Source organism: Echinops telfairi, unplaced genomic scaffold (genome assembly GCF_000313985.2).
Source record: "Echinops telfairi isolate 266 unplaced genomic scaffold, ASM31398v2 ScPeMD7_7412;HRSCAF=8450, whole genome shotgun sequence".
In the NCBI taxonomy this organism is placed as follows: Eukaryota; Metazoa; Chordata; class Mammalia; order Afrosoricida; family Tenrecidae; genus Echinops; species Echinops telfairi.
Genome location: NW_022111312.1, coordinates 2,660,465 through 2,677,658, shown reverse-complemented (window position 1 = coordinate 2,677,658; position 17,194 = coordinate 2,660,465). Strand labels below are relative to the sequence as shown.

Here is a 17,194-nt window from a genome sequence, read left to right as displayed (position 1 = left end):
ATCTGTGTGGAGGCTAATTTTGTATAGATTAGCAGTTTTGGGTGAACAGATCTATTTTTTTCCTTCTTGCCACACCCATATTTTACAATAATGTTATTGGTATGTGGTGGGTATGTTGGGGAGACGACACAGATTTTTAAAAACCCAAGCATTAATCTTTTAGTTTTATTGTAATCATCTTTTAAATGTTGACGTCTAAATATAATTGTGTGATTTGGGGGGGTGTATCTGGTTTACTATAACTGGTTAGTGTGGGATTTCCTGTAATATTTGCATATTGGTGTGCCTTCATGAGACACACACACATATAAATTCGAGTTTGCTGGGTAGTCCACTAGGAACACCAGAATACTAGAATGTTCTGGAAATATCTGGTTCATAGGGTGACTATTGCTCACAATGTGGAGAGGCTTACCTCCCTGAAGACCTCTGTTGCTGCATCCCGCGAGTCCCCAGGCACCCACACTAGTGGGATATGTAAATGATCTGCTTTCTCCAGGGAATGACTTGTCACTCGTCTAGCTCACTCATTTGTCCTCTGAACAATGTTTTCTAAATGAAGTGTTTTGGCTATCTCTGTCTTTCAGGCTGGCATGGCTCTGTATAAGATTGTCCCCAAAAACCCTTACTACTTTTGGTCTGTGATGAGCTTAATTATGCAAGTGAGTATGGCATTCAAAATGGGATTGAGATTTGTTTCCATCTTGTTATATAGTTAAGACACCCTCTTTAATCTGGCCCTCTCTTAGGTAATGCACTGCAGCATTTGTCAAAGGAGGACTTCACCTACTGTCATTGCCTTTCTGAATTGAGGGTTATTTTTTTTGCTCTGAATTCCTATTTGGGTTGCTCGTATGAACAACATGGACTGCATTTCCCCTGGATTTGGGCTCCTTTGTTAGATTGTTTAAGCAAATGTGATCCCCAGGATGTCTGAGATGTTTTGACTTCATGTTTGCCTTTTAAGAAAAATACTCTTGGTTGTAGTGAACAGATAGAGAACTTATTTTATCACTTTGCCCTTTTGAGCCTGTTTGCTTTTTTGTAGACTAGAGATGCTCATCTCCCAGAGCTACTGTGAGGACCAAAATGAGATACTGTGTATGGAAAAGTAGAGAAGAAGTCATACGAGGGTTTACCCCACCCCTCCCCATGGAATTTTTTTCTTCAAAGCTATATATTTAAATTTTTTTACAGAACAACCTTATCATCTTCTCCATTACACTTAATACATTTGTCAAGTCTGATTCCATTCTTGGAAACATTTTTTCAAACTCATCTGTTTGGATGGCTGACAACACCTCCTTGTTTTTTTCGTCACCTCTTCTACATCACCAAATTGCTCTCCTTTCATGTCCCTTTTCATTTGCTGAAACAAAAAGAAGTCCCATGGAGGGAGGTCAGGTGAGTAAGGTGTGTGGGCATGCTGTTTTTTTTACCAAAAACTGGCACACTGAGATGGCTGCATGAGCAGGTGCATTGTTGTGGTGGCAAAGTCAGGCCTTTTTGTCTCACATTGTTACGCTATCTTGTCAGAACCTTTAAATAGAAAGCTTGGTAACAGTCTTACTCATGGACCGAACTCCAAATGCACTCCAAAAAAACCAAATGAGCCTGGTTTTGATCTTTGGTTTCACTTTATGAGCTTTTTTTGGAGCAAGGTGATAATGGTGTCTTCCACTGGCTTGGTTGCTGTTTGCTTTTGGGGTCATAAGAAAGACACCATAAAAGAAGAAAAGAATATTGCCATGTCTAGTTGTCAGTAATGATCTTAGTAATGACCTTAATAAACAGTTGCTTAGGAGCTGTTCTTTCAAAGCATGGCATATTTCCACTTGAAGCGCGTATTCCTGATCAGTCAAAACCCGAGGCACAAATTTTGCAGCGACCCTTCTCATTCCCCAATCATCCATTACAATTTGCTGAACCATGCTCCAGGATAGTCCAGATCACTTCCCCATCTCTTCAGTGGTCTGTTGTTGGTCTTTGAGCACAAAAAAATGAGTTTTGTTGACATTTTTGTCCGTTTGGGAAGTTGAGGGAAATCTAGAACAAGGTTTGTCATCAATCGACATTTCACCTTTTTTTAAATGAGAAAAACCATTCATACATTTGAGTTTTTCCCATAGCGTTGCGTTGTTCTTAGAAGCCAGCGGTTCTCAACCTGTGGGTCGCGATCCCCCTTTGGGGGTTGAATGACCCTTTCATGGGGGTTATCTGATTTATAACAATAGCACCTAACTGGGAAAAATGCATACTAAAAAAGCTCCGCCCAGTGGAGTTTTTTCCCATTTTTTGAGGCAGAGGGAATCCCTTGTATATAGTGGTTAAGAACAGAAGATCTGGGGTTAGACAGGTACCCGGGAAACTGCTAATTAGAGAAAATATCTGGTTTTGAAACTCAAGCAAAGATAATCCCAACACTATTTGCTGAACCTTCCTTTTCTTTCTCAATGGCTCAGGATGTTTGCCTACGCTTTTTCCCCATGCATTTTTGTCTTATTGAACAAGCTAATCAGAATTACATTTACAAAAGAATGAAATTTACTGGATGCCCATTTTTCTGAAGGTTGAATAAAAAGGGCTATTCTGCTCCACGGATAACAGACCGTGTTTGAATTTGTTTCACTGTATTTTAAGTATTGTAGCTTTGGAATACATTTTTGTGCAGCAGTATTTTTGAAAAGCTGCTGGGTGGAACTTTCATAGTATGCATTTTTCCCTCTAGGGGAGGGAACATCGAACAACTCACTCTGAGTTAGTGCACCCAAAGAGAACCTGGGGTGGTTCTCTTTGATCACAGTGAATTTTTCGTAAAAGCAGTTTTGCTTGAACCGCGTTTTTTGTGATGGCCGATTTAAGAGAACAGCCTTGCGACTGCAATTTTGTTTCCTGCCGTGAAAAATGGTACAGAAACTATTGTGATGTTGAACACAGCTTACAAAGATAGCATTATGGGGAATACTCAAGTGTACAAGTGTTTTTCTCATTTCAAAAAAGGTGAAATGTCAATTGATGTCAAACTTTGTTCTGGACACCCGTCAACTACCCAAAGAAACTCATAGTGCATTTGGAGTTAATTCCACAAGGTCAGACTGTTAATCATGCTTTCTATTTAGAGGTTCTGAAAAGATAGTGTAACAGTGTGTGACAAAAAAGGGCCTGATTTGTGGCAGACGGGGGACTGGTTTTGCCACCACGATAATGCACCCGCTCATGCAGCCATCTCAGTGCACCAGTTTTTGGCAAAAAACAGCATGCCTCTCTTGCCCCACACATCTTACTCATTTGACCTCCCTCCATGCGACTTCTTTTTGTTTCTGTGAATGCAGAGGGACATGAAAGAACAGCTGTTTGAGATGTAAAAGAGGTGAAGAAAAACCCACGGAAGGTGCTGTCAGCCGTCCAAACAGACGGCTTTGAAAAATGTTTCCAAGAATGGAATCACAGATTTGATAAATGTATTAAGTGGAGTGGGGAGTACTTTGAAGGTGATAAGGTTGATTTGTAAAAAAATTTAAATAAGTAGCTTTTGGGGGAAATTCCAGGTTTTGAGAGGGTACCTCCTTGTATGTCTTGAACAACTGTTGGGGGAATTTACTAAACTTTGCTTCTCTATCTGTAAAAGAACCCTAATATTTACCTTGAAGGATTATAGTCAAAGGTTTAGAACAGGGGTCCTTAAACTACGGCCCGCTGGCCACATGCAGCGCACTGAGGACATTTATCCGGCCTGCCGGGTGTTTTTGCCCCGTGTTTTTTACTTCAAAATAAGATATGTGCAGTGTGCATAGGAATTTGTTCATATTTTTTTTTAAACTATAGTCCGGCCCTCCAATCGGTCTGAGGGACAGTGAACTGGCCCCCTGTTTAAAAAGTTTGAGGACCTCTGGTTTAAACGATGTGTTTCAAGATCTGAGCAGAATACCTGGCAACATTAAAATTATTAATATTACTTATTAATTTTAATTGTCAGTCCAAGGTTACTATAGGTAATAGGAAGTTGTATAATTAGAAGGAATTTGCATTTCCCTTCTATAGATAAAAGGCTTTTCAAACATCTGATGCATAGACACAGTGTCTATTCCTAGAAAAATGTGTGTAACTTAAATTAAAAGTTTGGGTCATATTGTGCAAGCTTGGTATTTCAGGAACGCATAAGCGCTTTAGGAAAGAAACTTCTTGTAAAGAAACCATTCATATGGCTGCTAGGTTCAGATGAAGTCTGTTTGACATAGTGGATTGATCATTGTGTGCTGGGGGCAAGAGATGATCTACACGGTCAGTGCAGACAGTGTAACAGAAGGAATGAAAATGAAATGTTGATTTTTTTTTTTTCCCACCCCCCTCCTCCAGTCCATATCGGCTCAGGATGAGAACCTTTCAAAAACAATGTTTCTACCCCTTGCTGAGAGAATGGTAGAAAAAATGGTGAAAGAGGACAAGATAGAAGCCGAGGCTGAAGTGAGTCTTTTAAACCTTCCCGTGTATTTGCACGATTCTGAGTGTGAACTGATGCTCTCTTCCAGTTAAGAGAGCCTTGGGTGGACTTTGGGAGCCTCCCATTTAGAGAGGGCTGCTTCTGGCAATTCCTCTAGACCAGTGGTTCTCAACCTGTGGGTCAAGACCCCTTTGGGGGTTGATTGATCCTTTCACAGGAGTCACCCGATTCATAACAGTAGCAAAATGACAGTTGTGAAGTATCACAACTGTGAAAATAATTGCATGGTTGGTGGGTCCCCACCATGTGAGGAACTGTATGAAAGTGTCGTGGTATTAGGAAGGTTGAGAACCATTGCTCTAGACAAACTGGGTTAAAATCTCATCTCTTTTGAAAAAAGTGTTGCTTTCTATTTAGATAACTTTTAAAAACATATGCATAAATGAATGGCTTTTGATGATTAAAGAGTTTATTTCTTGTTTTTCTTTTCCTGTAAGGTTGAACTTTATTATATGATCCTGGAACGTTTGGGAAAATACCAGGAAGCCTTGGATGTCATCCGAGGGAAGTTAGGAGGTAATTCTTAAAGTTTTCTTAGATTTCTGTCCCCCATCCTGTTTAAGTAAGCATGACACATGTAAATTGTTAAAACTGTTTTCGTCATACAAACAAAAAGCTATAGTAAGTCACTTGTAATCAACTTGCTACATTTTCCCCAGACTCTTCTGTATTTTGACACTTTTTAATATTTTCTAATAAAAATAATTCATAGCTTTTGAAAATTCAGGGAGTGTGAAGAATCATACATGAGACCCCCTAGCTCCCTCCTTCTCAGGGTCTTCTTCAGTCAGTTGTGCATCTCTTCTACTGCATGTCTCTGGAAGCTGCAACATGTACCCGCACAGCTGGCCCATAGAGTGATCTTACTCAATGGGCAGGGTTTTATTTTTCTAAGATTGAAAAACAATTTTTAAAATTGTGAATATTAGTGCCTCTGGCCAGGGTATGAACTGTAGATACAAATAGACCTTGTCATACTCATTTTTGTTTGTTAACGTGTATCAATATGTTATAATTTTAGTGTGGAAACATAGCTGGTTCTCTACTGCCCAATATTTAATATAGAGAATTTATGTCACCAGTCCCTCTTGTAAGAAACATTTTTTTGCCAGAAACCACATTACCCTCAAAGAGACACACCATGCTGCATCTACTCTGAACATGTAAAAGAGATTTCTCCCCATCAGACTTCAAACAATATTATCAAACTGTTTTGCTTTTAGATCTGATTAAAAAAAGAAACTCCTTACAGTTTTTTTCATTTCTTTGATTATGAAGTGGGATAATCTTACACTGTTTGTTTGTTTGTTTAAGCCTTAGCAATGATTTAGTATACTTTTTTATTTGAAATTGCCATTTTCCTCTTTTTAAGAGTTTGGTTAGTTTTTTTCTTACTGATTTGCAAGACCACTTAATATTTTATCAAAATAGATCTTTTCCATCGATTTCAAATTACTCCTTCACCTTTTTGTGTTGGAAAATAAATCAACTTAATCACTCTCCCATTTTGGGCACTTATGACAAAGATTCGAGTTCATAAATATTTGGGCATCCTTTACAACTTTCTTAGGAGGGATTCCTGCAAGTCCCATTACTGTTTGGAGGAAAGCTTGTTTTTTAAAGGTACCTATGTATTCAGTGGGAGGATGTAGCTGTAGCATAGTTGCCTCAGATCTTTAATTAGTTAGATCATTAAAAAGACTGACTAGACCAGCATTTCTCACCCTGTGGGTTGTGACCCCTTTGGGGTAGAACGATCCGTTCACAGGGTCACCAAAGACCATCAGAAAACGCATTTCTGATGGTCTTAGGAACGGAGACACCTGTCTCCAGGCAGGTCCGCCCACATGCAGATACGCCCACCTACGAGTATCGGCGTGAAGACCGTTACTTACCCATGCTACACCATGCTTCAAGACAAAATATTTCATTTATTTATCATTAGAAATAAATATTTCATAATATATAATTACATATTGTTTTGTGATGAATCACTATGCTTTAGTTATGTTCAATTTGTCACAATGAAAATATATCCTGCATATCAGATATTTACATGAGGATTCATAACAGTAGCAAAATTACAGTGATGAAGTAGCAACGAAAATAATTTTATGGTTGGGGGCGGTCACCACCACATGAGGAACTGTATTAAAGGGTCGCAGCATTAGGAAGGTTGAGAACCACTGGACTAAACTATATACAGTCATAAAATAAAGCTACAACACCAATTGACAGATAACTATTTCATTTTGTAAAATACAGGAGATCTTTTATGAGATTTACTCTCTAACATAAGCATCCGTACAGATGAATACACATCTGCCCCCCCACCCCCCCTTTCATAGCTAGAATGATCTTCTGCGGATAGTGAAATTTAGATTTCCTACAAACAATTCTTCATGTAATGTTTAGTATTCCTTGTCTGTGAAGCTGTTGTAAAAGGACAGAGTAAATCTCATTTGGTCATTATAACCCCTTGCTTTTCAGTTCATTCCAACCTGTATAGAACAGGGTAGCACTGCCCCCTATGGTATCCAAAGGCTGTAAGCAGACTGCCACATCTGTTTCCACTAGAGTGACTGGTAGTTTTGAACTGTTGACCTTTTGCTTAGCAGTTTAGTGCTAGAACTATAGTTCTGGTTTTTCTATTCTGAACTGTTTGGGAAGAGTTTGATTTATCACAGCTCTTTTAAAATCATTCTCCTCACATCTCACCTTATGAATGGGAAGTCGATCTTACATGTTGTTTCAGGAGTCCTGGTGATACAACAGTTAGCTACTCAGTTGCTAACAGAAAGGTTGGCAGTTTAAATCCTACCCCGTGGCTCTAAGGAGGAAGATGTGGTGATCTCCTACCGTAAAGATTGTGATGTAGATAACTCTATGGGGCAGGTCTCTAGCATCACCTGTGTCACTATGAGCAAAAATCGACTTGATGACACACATCAACAGTAACAAATGTTCTTCAGGGTACTCAGTGTATCGCACATACCAGATCTTTAGTTCAACACCTTGTGTAGCCTTTGTATCTCACAGCAAAAGTGATTATAAAGTTTATTATCAGAGTTGTGTGTGTACACACACTCCACCTCCCCTCAGCAAAATAATCTCTAATAAGTCATTTGTGTCTGATAGTGGCTCATTTCTGAGACTGAATAGGAGGCATCTTCCTTTTGATTGGACCTTACTCAGTTTTTTTGAGCAGAAATGAAAGCCATTTCCCACTTTTAACTGTAGAGAAGCTGACCAGTGAAATTCAGTGTCGGGAAACTAAGTGCATGGCTATGTACAAGAAGCTGAGCCGGTGGCCAGAGTGCAATGCCTTGTCTAGGCGCCTTCTCCTGAAAAAGTGAGTAGAAGCTCTGCTTGGACGATGACTGGTGTGGAGTTTTTAAGAACTCACTGTTGGTGTTTTGTGTAGTTCTATGTAGCTTTTAAGACTACTGGACAGTTGACCTTTGAACAATGTGGGGCCAAGAGTGTTGTAACTTCCCACACAGTCGAAAAGCTCATGTACAGTTTACAGTTGACCTGGCATAGCACAAGTGTGCACTGCACTATTTCACTGAGCTCCTGTCTCTTGCTTTATTGCACTGTGGTGCCTTGTGTGTCGCTGTAGTGTTGGAAGCTATGCCACTGATATTTCTAGCAGGATCACCTGTAGTGGACAGGATTCAGTGGAGCTTACAGTCTAAGACAGACTAGACAGAAGGAATGCTTGTTGACTTCTGAGGGATTCGCCACCGAAAACCTTATGAACAGCAGTGGAACACCGTCTGAACTTGTGCTGGCAGGTGAGCCCGCACATTGGAAGGTACCCAAAGTAGGAGTGAGGAAGAACTACCTCCTCAAAGTAGAGATTACCTTAGTGACATGTTGGCACAAAGCTTTTAAGACCTGCATTTACTTATGGGACAAGTTTTCAAAGATTCGTTTGACTTGCATTTATAATTACTTTTCATGAAACATCAAACAGGAAATCTTGAGTGAATCTGCTGCACAGATTAAAGTGTTAAACATAGATAGATAGATAGACAGACAGACAGACAGTTAAACAATAAAGGGGTCCCTTTAAGGACTAAGGCATGCTCCACCCGAGACTTGGTATTTTCTTTTTTTTTAAGGCTTGGTGTTTTCAAGTAGCCTTGTATCATGTGACAGCTGGGCAGTGAATAAGGAAAACCTCCAAAGAATTGATGCATTTGAATTAAGGTGTTGGTGAAAATTCCACTGCCAGAAGAACAAGCAAATCTGTCTTGAAAGAAGTACAGCCTGGTGCTCCTTAGCAGTGAGGATAAAGTAGAATCTTGGTGACAAAGAGGAAAGGACCCCCCAGGAGCTAGATGATATAATGGCTTTGCAGCCTGAGCTCAAACATAACAATTGTGAGGATGGTAGTACTTTGTTCTGTTAATGCCTAGGGTCTCAATGAGTTGGAACTGACTCGTAGCAGTAGTACATCTAGTAGCAGCCGCCGCCGCCGCCGCCACATAGTGAGCTCAAGTGTTGTGAACATGCACCGAGCAACATACTGCCCTCACGGAGATGATTAACGCTGTGTAGCATTTAAATTGGTGACTTGCACCAACTGAGTTCACCACAGTAACCATGGGTGGGCGGGCTATCTGTGTATACATGAACCCCAGACAGTTGGAATCCATGTTGTTCAAGGGTCAACTGCACATCTTTTGCATCTTGTCCTTCAAGTTACAGTTTTCAATGAACAGTTATTTATCTTTTAGTAAAGAGTAAAATGATACTTCTGCTACAACAGCCCTAATTGTTTATCACTTCTTCAGATTAGATTATAAACTGGAGATTATTTATTCATTAAATTCACTCGTGTAAAAGAGTCTTTTTAAAAAATATTTTATGGTGGGGGGGGGTGCTCTTACAAAATCTTATAACAATCCATCATTCAGTAGTATTAAACACACTTGTTTCTATGTTGCCACCAACATTTCCAAAACAAATTCTTTCTACTTGAGCCATGCTCCTCTGTCTTTCAACTGATTTTCCCGTCTCTTCCACCCTCGTGAATCCTTGATCAATTATTTGTTGTTATCTTGTGTCTTACCCTGTCCGTTGTCTCCCATCACTAAACCTTTCTGTTATTTGTCCCCTTGTGGGGAGGGACTATATATCCAAACTTGCGATGGGTTCCCCCTACCCACTCACCATCTCTGTACCCTCATATTGCTACTCCCACTTGCCCTGTCTTTTTTGGCCACCCCCAACCCCCCAACCCCGATTTAGGAGTTTTTTCCCTCAGAATATTATTTTTTGAGATCTGACCATTTTATTGAAGGGAAGCGTGCTCTGTTGCCTCTGAATGGTTGCCCTGGTGGAAGGGGTCCTTGTAAGATGATGGCACGATGGCGAGAATAGGTTGGCTGTCACCGAGCTACAACATCGGGTACACACAGCACGGCAGTTGTGAGGAGGACCCAGGACCAGGCAGTCTTTCTTCTGTTTTACTTGGGGTCACTACGACGTTAGAGTCGGCGCCAACTTCACGCCACCTGCTCGCAAGGCTGGTCGTCAGCTTTGGTTTAACCCTGTGTGCGTCACTCAATTTGTTTTCAGCTCAGATGACTGGCAGTTCTATTTGACTTACTTCGATTCTGTCTTTCAACTGATTGAAGAGGCCTGGACCCCTCCCGCTGAAGGTGAACAGTAAGTTGTCTTCTTTCCTGAATTACAAAGGCACTTAAAAAACCACAATTCCATTGGCACATGATTCACATGTCAGACAGTTCAGTAGTTCAGTCACATCAAGGAGAGTTGTGCAGTCATCACCACACTCCGTTTTAAAACATTTCCTTCATCCTTTTACTTGTTATTAGCTCCCCATTCCTCACCCCACCCCACCCCCATCCCATCCCCAACACTTCCCCAAGGACCATTAGTCCAGTTACTGTCTCTATAGATTTACCTGTCCTGGATTTTATATACAGAAAAACATTTCACAAAGAAGAGAAACCAAACTAACAACAATATTGAAGTAAAACAGATAAAAACTTTTATCGCAAAGAAAGCAGAAAATAATTAAAACTAAAACAAATCTAAATGGATCATAAAGGTTATCTGATAGTGTGCTAAATAAACTGTAGCTTGAACAAACCTCTTAACCTTGCTTTCTGCACGATAGACTATTCATAGCCCTGGTCCATGGTCAAAGGGATTCACCAGTGGCTTAATCCGTTGTGTTTCTCTCTCTTTTTTAACTGAAATAGACAAAGACACTTTTTCGTGTGTGGTACCTATAGCAAAAGGACTTCATTGTGAGCCTCACTGAATGCTTTTTTCTGTTTCAGTTTTCTGTATCTTTCAGAGTCAGAGATTCTTTTATTGTTTTGCTTATAAATAAAAACAGGTCAGAAACCTATGGTGGAGAAAGTATTAGCCCTCAGTAATCCTACCATCCCAGAAATGACTCTTGATAACAATGTGACGTCTTATTCCTCCAGGATTATATCTGTCCATGTACTAGCATATTGTAATGATTATTATTTATGAAAAAAAAAAAAGGGATCATACAGACATGCTGGTTTGAAACTTGATTCTTTTTCCCCTCTGAAGTATATCTTGGGCATCTCTCCATGTGTAGTACATTACACCTCTATTTTATTCTTAGTGGCTCACAGTATTCTGTTAGGGGGTCGTTGAACCTGTCCACGTTGATAGACACGTAGGCACTTGGATTTTTTTCTTCTTTTCTTGTTTGGCCATTAAGGACAAAAGTCTTCAATAGCATCTGTTTGAGAAGTAACTAGAATAACATTCAAGGTTAATTATGAGCTGATGCTTACTTGATTCGTAGTACTAAGGAAGTCTTCTCATTTTTTTCTAGCCTTCGTTCTTAAAGCAAAAATGAGGTTTACTTCTTTTAGACAGTTTTTTTGTTGTGGCAACAACATATAACCAAACTTTTGCCATTTTAATAATTTTCACATGTATAATTCAGAGACATTCATTTTAGCCATCATGCTGTGCAACCGTCACCACTGTTGGCAAAGTTTTTCATGACCCTTAACAAACTCACTGCTGCTTAAAGAATAGCTCCTCAGTGCTCGCTTTGGCAGCACATATACTAAAGAATAGCTCCTCATTCCTCCCTCCCTTCTGCTGCTGGTAGCTACTAATAAACTTCTGATCTCTATGTTCTTGTTTTCGGCAGTATTTTATAGACACAAAATGATCCTTTTATGAAAAAGGAGCAGGTAAAGGTGGTTAGTTACTGCAACAACTACATCACGATTGGGAGTAAATCTTAGTTGTTTTCCGGATTATGGTCATAATTCTGTTTGATGCCATGTGTATTACTTAGTGACTGAATTAATACCAAAGTGTTATTTCTTGCTCACTTTGTGTTTCTTAAAATAATTTGCTTTGACTGTACGCTTTGAGAAATACAAGAGAGTCATATCTGTTTCACATGATTAAACCCAGCTCTTTAGAAGGAGAAGTACATTATTCTACTGAAGAAGCTGTGCAGTTTATAGAAGACCGGATAACAGAAGAATCTAGAAGTGCCCGCCACCTCCGAGGACCACATCTGGCCAAACTGGAGCTGATTAGGCGTTTACGGCGTCAAGGCTGTAACAATGAGTACAAACTGGGTAAGAGACAATGCGATGTGGGGGTGATTATAGGGGGGTGTTGAAGATGAAGAAGGGATGCTGCCCTTACTCAAGTACAGTTTTTATTATCTGAAGCCCATAGTGATGTAATCATGTTTGGGAAGCAAACGTCCTCATTTGCTAATGAATAGTAATGAATCCTAATTACAAAATTAGTCCTTCATCTATATGATACTCAACTGTGCCCCAAATTAGCATCTCTCTCTGTCTCATCAGTCTTTTGTTAGCCATTTTCTTGATGCCCTAACAATAAAGTCCATTTGAGAGTGAAGCAGCCAGCTTTGTAGAAGAGCTGAGATTTTGTGAAGTGGATGGAGAGTTTCTTGAAAACCTGCTCCAAGTGCTCCTGGAGAAAAGAGCATTTGGCACCGTTAGGGCAGAGAATATCCACAAGGATACTGACAAGATGGGGTAAAAATGATTTGGACAGTGAAGCTTTAAGGGGGTCCTCAGGAAAATAGATGAAGCCCTTAGATGGTTTTGTACAATTTTTCTTTATGATCACACCGTGTAGGGAATAGGAGTCCTGGTGATGTAGTGGTTGTGCATCGGGCTGCGCTGATCAGCCTGGTATCAGTTCAAAACCACCAGCAGTTCTGCAGGAACCCACAGGGGGTCGCTGTGAGTCAGCATGGACTGATGGCAGTGCGTTGGTGTGGTTTGATATAGGTGTAAAGGATGTTGTACTGTGCCAGTTCACAACCTTGCTGGAAAAGCAGCACACGAATGTCAGCGATTCTTTGCTCATACTAAGAATTAGTTTATAGTTATAGTTGTCCTTTAACTTCTGTTGACTTTAAGATCATAGACTTTCTGAATTTTTCGGCTTCATTTTTTAGAAAGAGCCCAAGAGAACGTTTGTTTTGAAACTGACAGCTTTAAAAATGTGGTCTCTATTAAAAGTAATTAACTGTAAGAGGGTTGTTTTGGGGGACAGATTGTCCTGAGATAAGGAGACCCTCTTATCCCTAATATCTCTGTCCATTTTCATCATTTAATCATGTGTTCTGTGAGGTTCACTCCTTTGATCGGTTACAACTCAGTTTGAATTCTATATTGACTCTTTTCTCCGAATGTTCTATGTTAGATCAGAATTGCAAATGAAAACTTTCATAGGATCTGCAGCCAAATTTGCTAAAAGATATTCCAAAGGACTACCTTCTTTTCAAAGCTGGGTATAAAGGTTTTTGTGTCTGTTATCTTTCCATTCCACCCACCACCATACACCTTGAAATTTGTGAATTTCTCCATTCTCTACTGTTTGTTTTTCTCAAACCAGCCCAGTAAGAAGTATTTACTAGCTTTCTTACTTGGTAACGCGGAGTGTGACTGGGAGAATCTGATTGAAGCCTTAGACCACTCTTGCCAGAGAAATATGAATAGAAACCGTCTCCTAAAATGTCACAGAGACCTTGGATTAAAGCTCCTTGCAGCCTGATCTCGCTTCCATTTGAGAGCATTTTCTTTTTCTAATTTAGGGGAAAATACAATGAACTGCTCTAAATACTGAGGTTTAAATTTTGGATAGTGAAAGTAGCTCTTTCATTTATTCTCTCTTCTATTACTGTGACTGAGTTGGCAAGCATTTCCTTTCATTTAATTAACAAAGGCCACCACTTTTTAAAAAGGATTTAAAGGATTATAACAGATCAACGACATTTATGAATTTAAACTTCTTTTAAGCTACTTGTTTCTTAGATGGACAAGCCCTCTGCTAGCTCTTGTTCATTGTCCTTCTGTTCATTTTCACGCAAGCATTCAAGCAAAATGTCAATTTACTGTGATTGAAACCAACATTTTCAAACCAGACCTTTTACTTAAATTAGACGGGTCTTCCTTGATAGCACCACCCAGGCTCTCTAATTAATCTACAGAAGTAGATTTTTATCCTTACAGCTTTAGTACCTACTACATTTCCTTCCATATAATAACTGATCAATATGCACTTGATAAAGAGAAATTCAAGTAAAAAAAAGTGTCTTGCTGAATAATTCTGTAATTCTTTACTACACCCCTTTTAGGTGATCCAGAAGAATTAATGTTTCAGTATTTTAAAAAGTTTGGGGATAAGCCTTGCTGTTTTACAGACCTCAAGGTGTTTATTGACCTCTTGCCTGCTGCACAGTGTACAAAGGTAAGTGCAGCTCAGAATTCTGCCAGTGCCTGTACTTCCTGAAACTAGGTTAAGTGTTTGGGTTTTCTTTCCAAAGTATGAGGGTGGCGAGCATGAGATAGCAAGATATGCTAGCAAGATAGGTAGGTGCTCTATCAAGCCAAGTACTCTTGAGTGCTATCAGATTGGAAGCACAATTTCTTGTTAAGCCACAGTGAGAAGAGTAAGCCCATGGCCGATAGACTGTTGTTCTCCTGTCTTTTTAACATTTTGCCATGGTTGTATGTTCACACGCAGTTACAAGAAATAATAAAGAGATCTTTAAGTATCCTCCACCCCTTTTGCCCAGGTGTAACATTGTGTATAAGTAATAACTCTTGTACAATATCACCATCAGGAAATTGACAATGACAATTCACTGGTCTTTGTTAGATTTCATTAGTTTAATGTGTGTGTGTCTGTGTCTGTGTAGAACATGGCATTTAATTTACACAGATTCATGTATGCACCACCACAGTCAAAATATAATAGGACAGTTCCACCACAGGATCTTTTGTATTTTCCTTTGATTGTCCCAGTCAACTCTCCTTCCCGCTCCACCATCACTAATCCTGGGCAACTATTAGGTTTCTGGAGTCGGTAATACCTTGGTTCTTGGCTTCCCACAATGAAAGAATTCATGCTGGAGCCCATTTTGTAACCCAGGTGGGTTTTTATGACAGACAGGACAAGTATCAGGTTTTACCTTCTCAAGGGGGTTCACAGCTGGGCCCGAACAACCACGTGGAAAAGAGCACCCATGCGTGCACATCCTGGGGGGATCCCCAGAGGCCAGAAGCCCAAGAACCCTAGAGGCTGAGAGTATGTGGGCCAAGAGGCTGTGGGCCCCAGTAGGCCCAGAGCCAGGTGCATGTGCACTCAGATGGGAGGGAGACCAGGAGCAGGGTAAGAGAGTGTTCCAGGGTATTCTCCTTGCCTTTACTCTAGCCCATCCTCTGGCTGGGGAGGCATGGTTAACGGTATTGGCTGACCCATTGGCTTAGTTAGGCCCACTTGGGTGATGTCATAAGCCTGGGCCTTGTTTGGCCTGCCCAGGTGTACCTCCTGGTATGAGCATGAGTATGAGCATGCTCAGTTTGCCGTCTTCAAAGTGTCTAATGGTTGCCTGATTTCTTTCCAACCTCCTCTTTGGGGGTCTTTGCAGGCATGTCCCTAAGCTAGCTACCTAATACAACCGCTAGTACGTTCTCCATCAACATAGCTTTGTCATTTGAAAAATGTTATATGAGTGGATTTATTTCCTTTTGAGATTCCGTTTTTCAGTGGTCAAGATTCCCTGAAGATTCCTCAAAGTAGTTGTGGGAGGAACAGTGTCGATTCATTCTTATTGCTGAGCAGTACTTATGGCATGGATATACCTACCACCTCCTTAATCGTTTCCCTAATGAAACGCATCTGTGTGGTTTCCTGTTTATAACTTTCACAAATAAAACTGCTGTGAGCATAAGTCTTCATTTCTTTAGGAAAGGTGTTTTATGTCAATTGCTGGTTACGTTTTTAGAGAAATTGCCAACCTGTCTCCCAGAGGGGCTTGTCCGATTCACAGTTCCCACAGCCAGGTGGAAGTGCTCCTGTTCCCCTGCCCCTTCACAGCATACAGTGTGGATGATGCTGAACATCTCTGTGCGCTTATTCCCCAACTGTCTGTCCTTTTTATGGAAATGTCTTGTGCCTGTTTTCTAACGGAATTGTTGCATTTGAGAGTTCTTTATATATTGCAAATACAAGTCCTTTGTCCTGGCTAGTCTGTTGGTTGTCTTTCAATAGAGCAGCGGTTCTCAACCTTCCTAATGGCACAACCCTTTAATACAGTTCCTCATGATGTGGTGACCCCACAACCATACATTATTTCCGTTGCTACTTCATCACTGTCATGTTGCTCCTGTGATGAATCAGGAGACCCCTGTGAAAGGGTTGTTTGGCCCTCAAAGGGGTCACGACCCATAGGCTGAGAACCGCTGCAATCGTCTTTGGCAGAGTAGTTTGTTTTTGGTAGTATCCCTGATATATTGAAAATGCAAAGGTTATGACTTTTTTAAAAGTTTCATTGACATATAGTTCATATATCATACAATTCAGTCACATCTATATATTTTATAAACAATCTTTTTGGGGGCTCTTAAAGCTCTTAATCATCCAGTCGTATTAACAAGAGTTGTACAGTCAATGCTAAAACCAATTTTAGAACCTTTCTGCCTTACTCATTGTTATTAGCTAGGACTGCTCTTGAAGGCTGAAATAGTCTAAAAAATCAAGACTTAGGGTTTCTTTTTCTTTCAGTTAGCTTTTAATTTTACAGAAAAGCTACAAGGGCAGTACAGAGTGCTCCTGTATGTCCTTCACCCAACTTCCGCCAAGTTTGACATCTTCATTTATCATAGCACATTTGTCCAAACTAAGAAACTGACATTCGTGCAGTACTATCATCTAACCTCCGGGCTTTACTTTCTTTTTTTTTAAATCATTTTTATTGGGGGCTCATACAACGCTAATCACAATCCATCCATCCATCCATCCATCCATCCATCTATCCATCCATCCATCCATCCATCCTGTCAAGCACATTTGTACATGTGTTGCCCTCATCATTCTCAAAACATTTGCTTTCTGCTTGAGCCCTTGATATCAGCTCCTAATTTTCCCCCTCCTCCCCCACTCCCCCTCCCTCATGAACCCTTGATTCAATTTAGAAGTTATTATTATTTTGTCATATCTTACACTGTTAGACGTCTCCCTTCACCCACATTTCTGTTGCCCTTCCCCCAGGGAGGAGGTTATATGTAGATCATTGTAATCGGTTCCCCCTTTCCAACCTACTCTCCCTCTATGCTCCCAGTAGTGCCACTCACACCACTGGTCCTGAAGGGATCATCT

General features: G+C 40.3%; 1 protein-coding gene across 1 annotated transcript in view; it reads left to right on the top strand.

Annotated features, from left to right (window-relative positions):
• Window positions 1–17,194, top strand: part of NAA25 (N-alpha-acetyltransferase 25, NatB auxiliary subunit) — a 77,971-nt gene that overhangs the window by 20,707 nt on the left and 40,070 nt on the right. Inside the window, exons 5-11 of the mRNA XM_045296691.1 lie at window positions 588–662; window positions 4,357–4,464; window positions 4,939–5,017; window positions 7,742–7,853; window positions 10,091–10,180; window positions 11,957–12,126; window positions 14,169–14,281. Of these exons, the coding sequence (XP_045152626.1) occupies window positions 588–662; window positions 4,357–4,464; window positions 4,939–5,017; window positions 7,742–7,853; window positions 10,091–10,180; window positions 11,957–12,126; window positions 14,169–14,281 (747 nt within the window). The remainder of the gene's footprint in view (window positions 1–587; window positions 663–4,356; window positions 4,465–4,938; window positions 5,018–7,741; window positions 7,854–10,090; window positions 10,181–11,956; window positions 12,127–14,168; window positions 14,282–17,194) is intronic.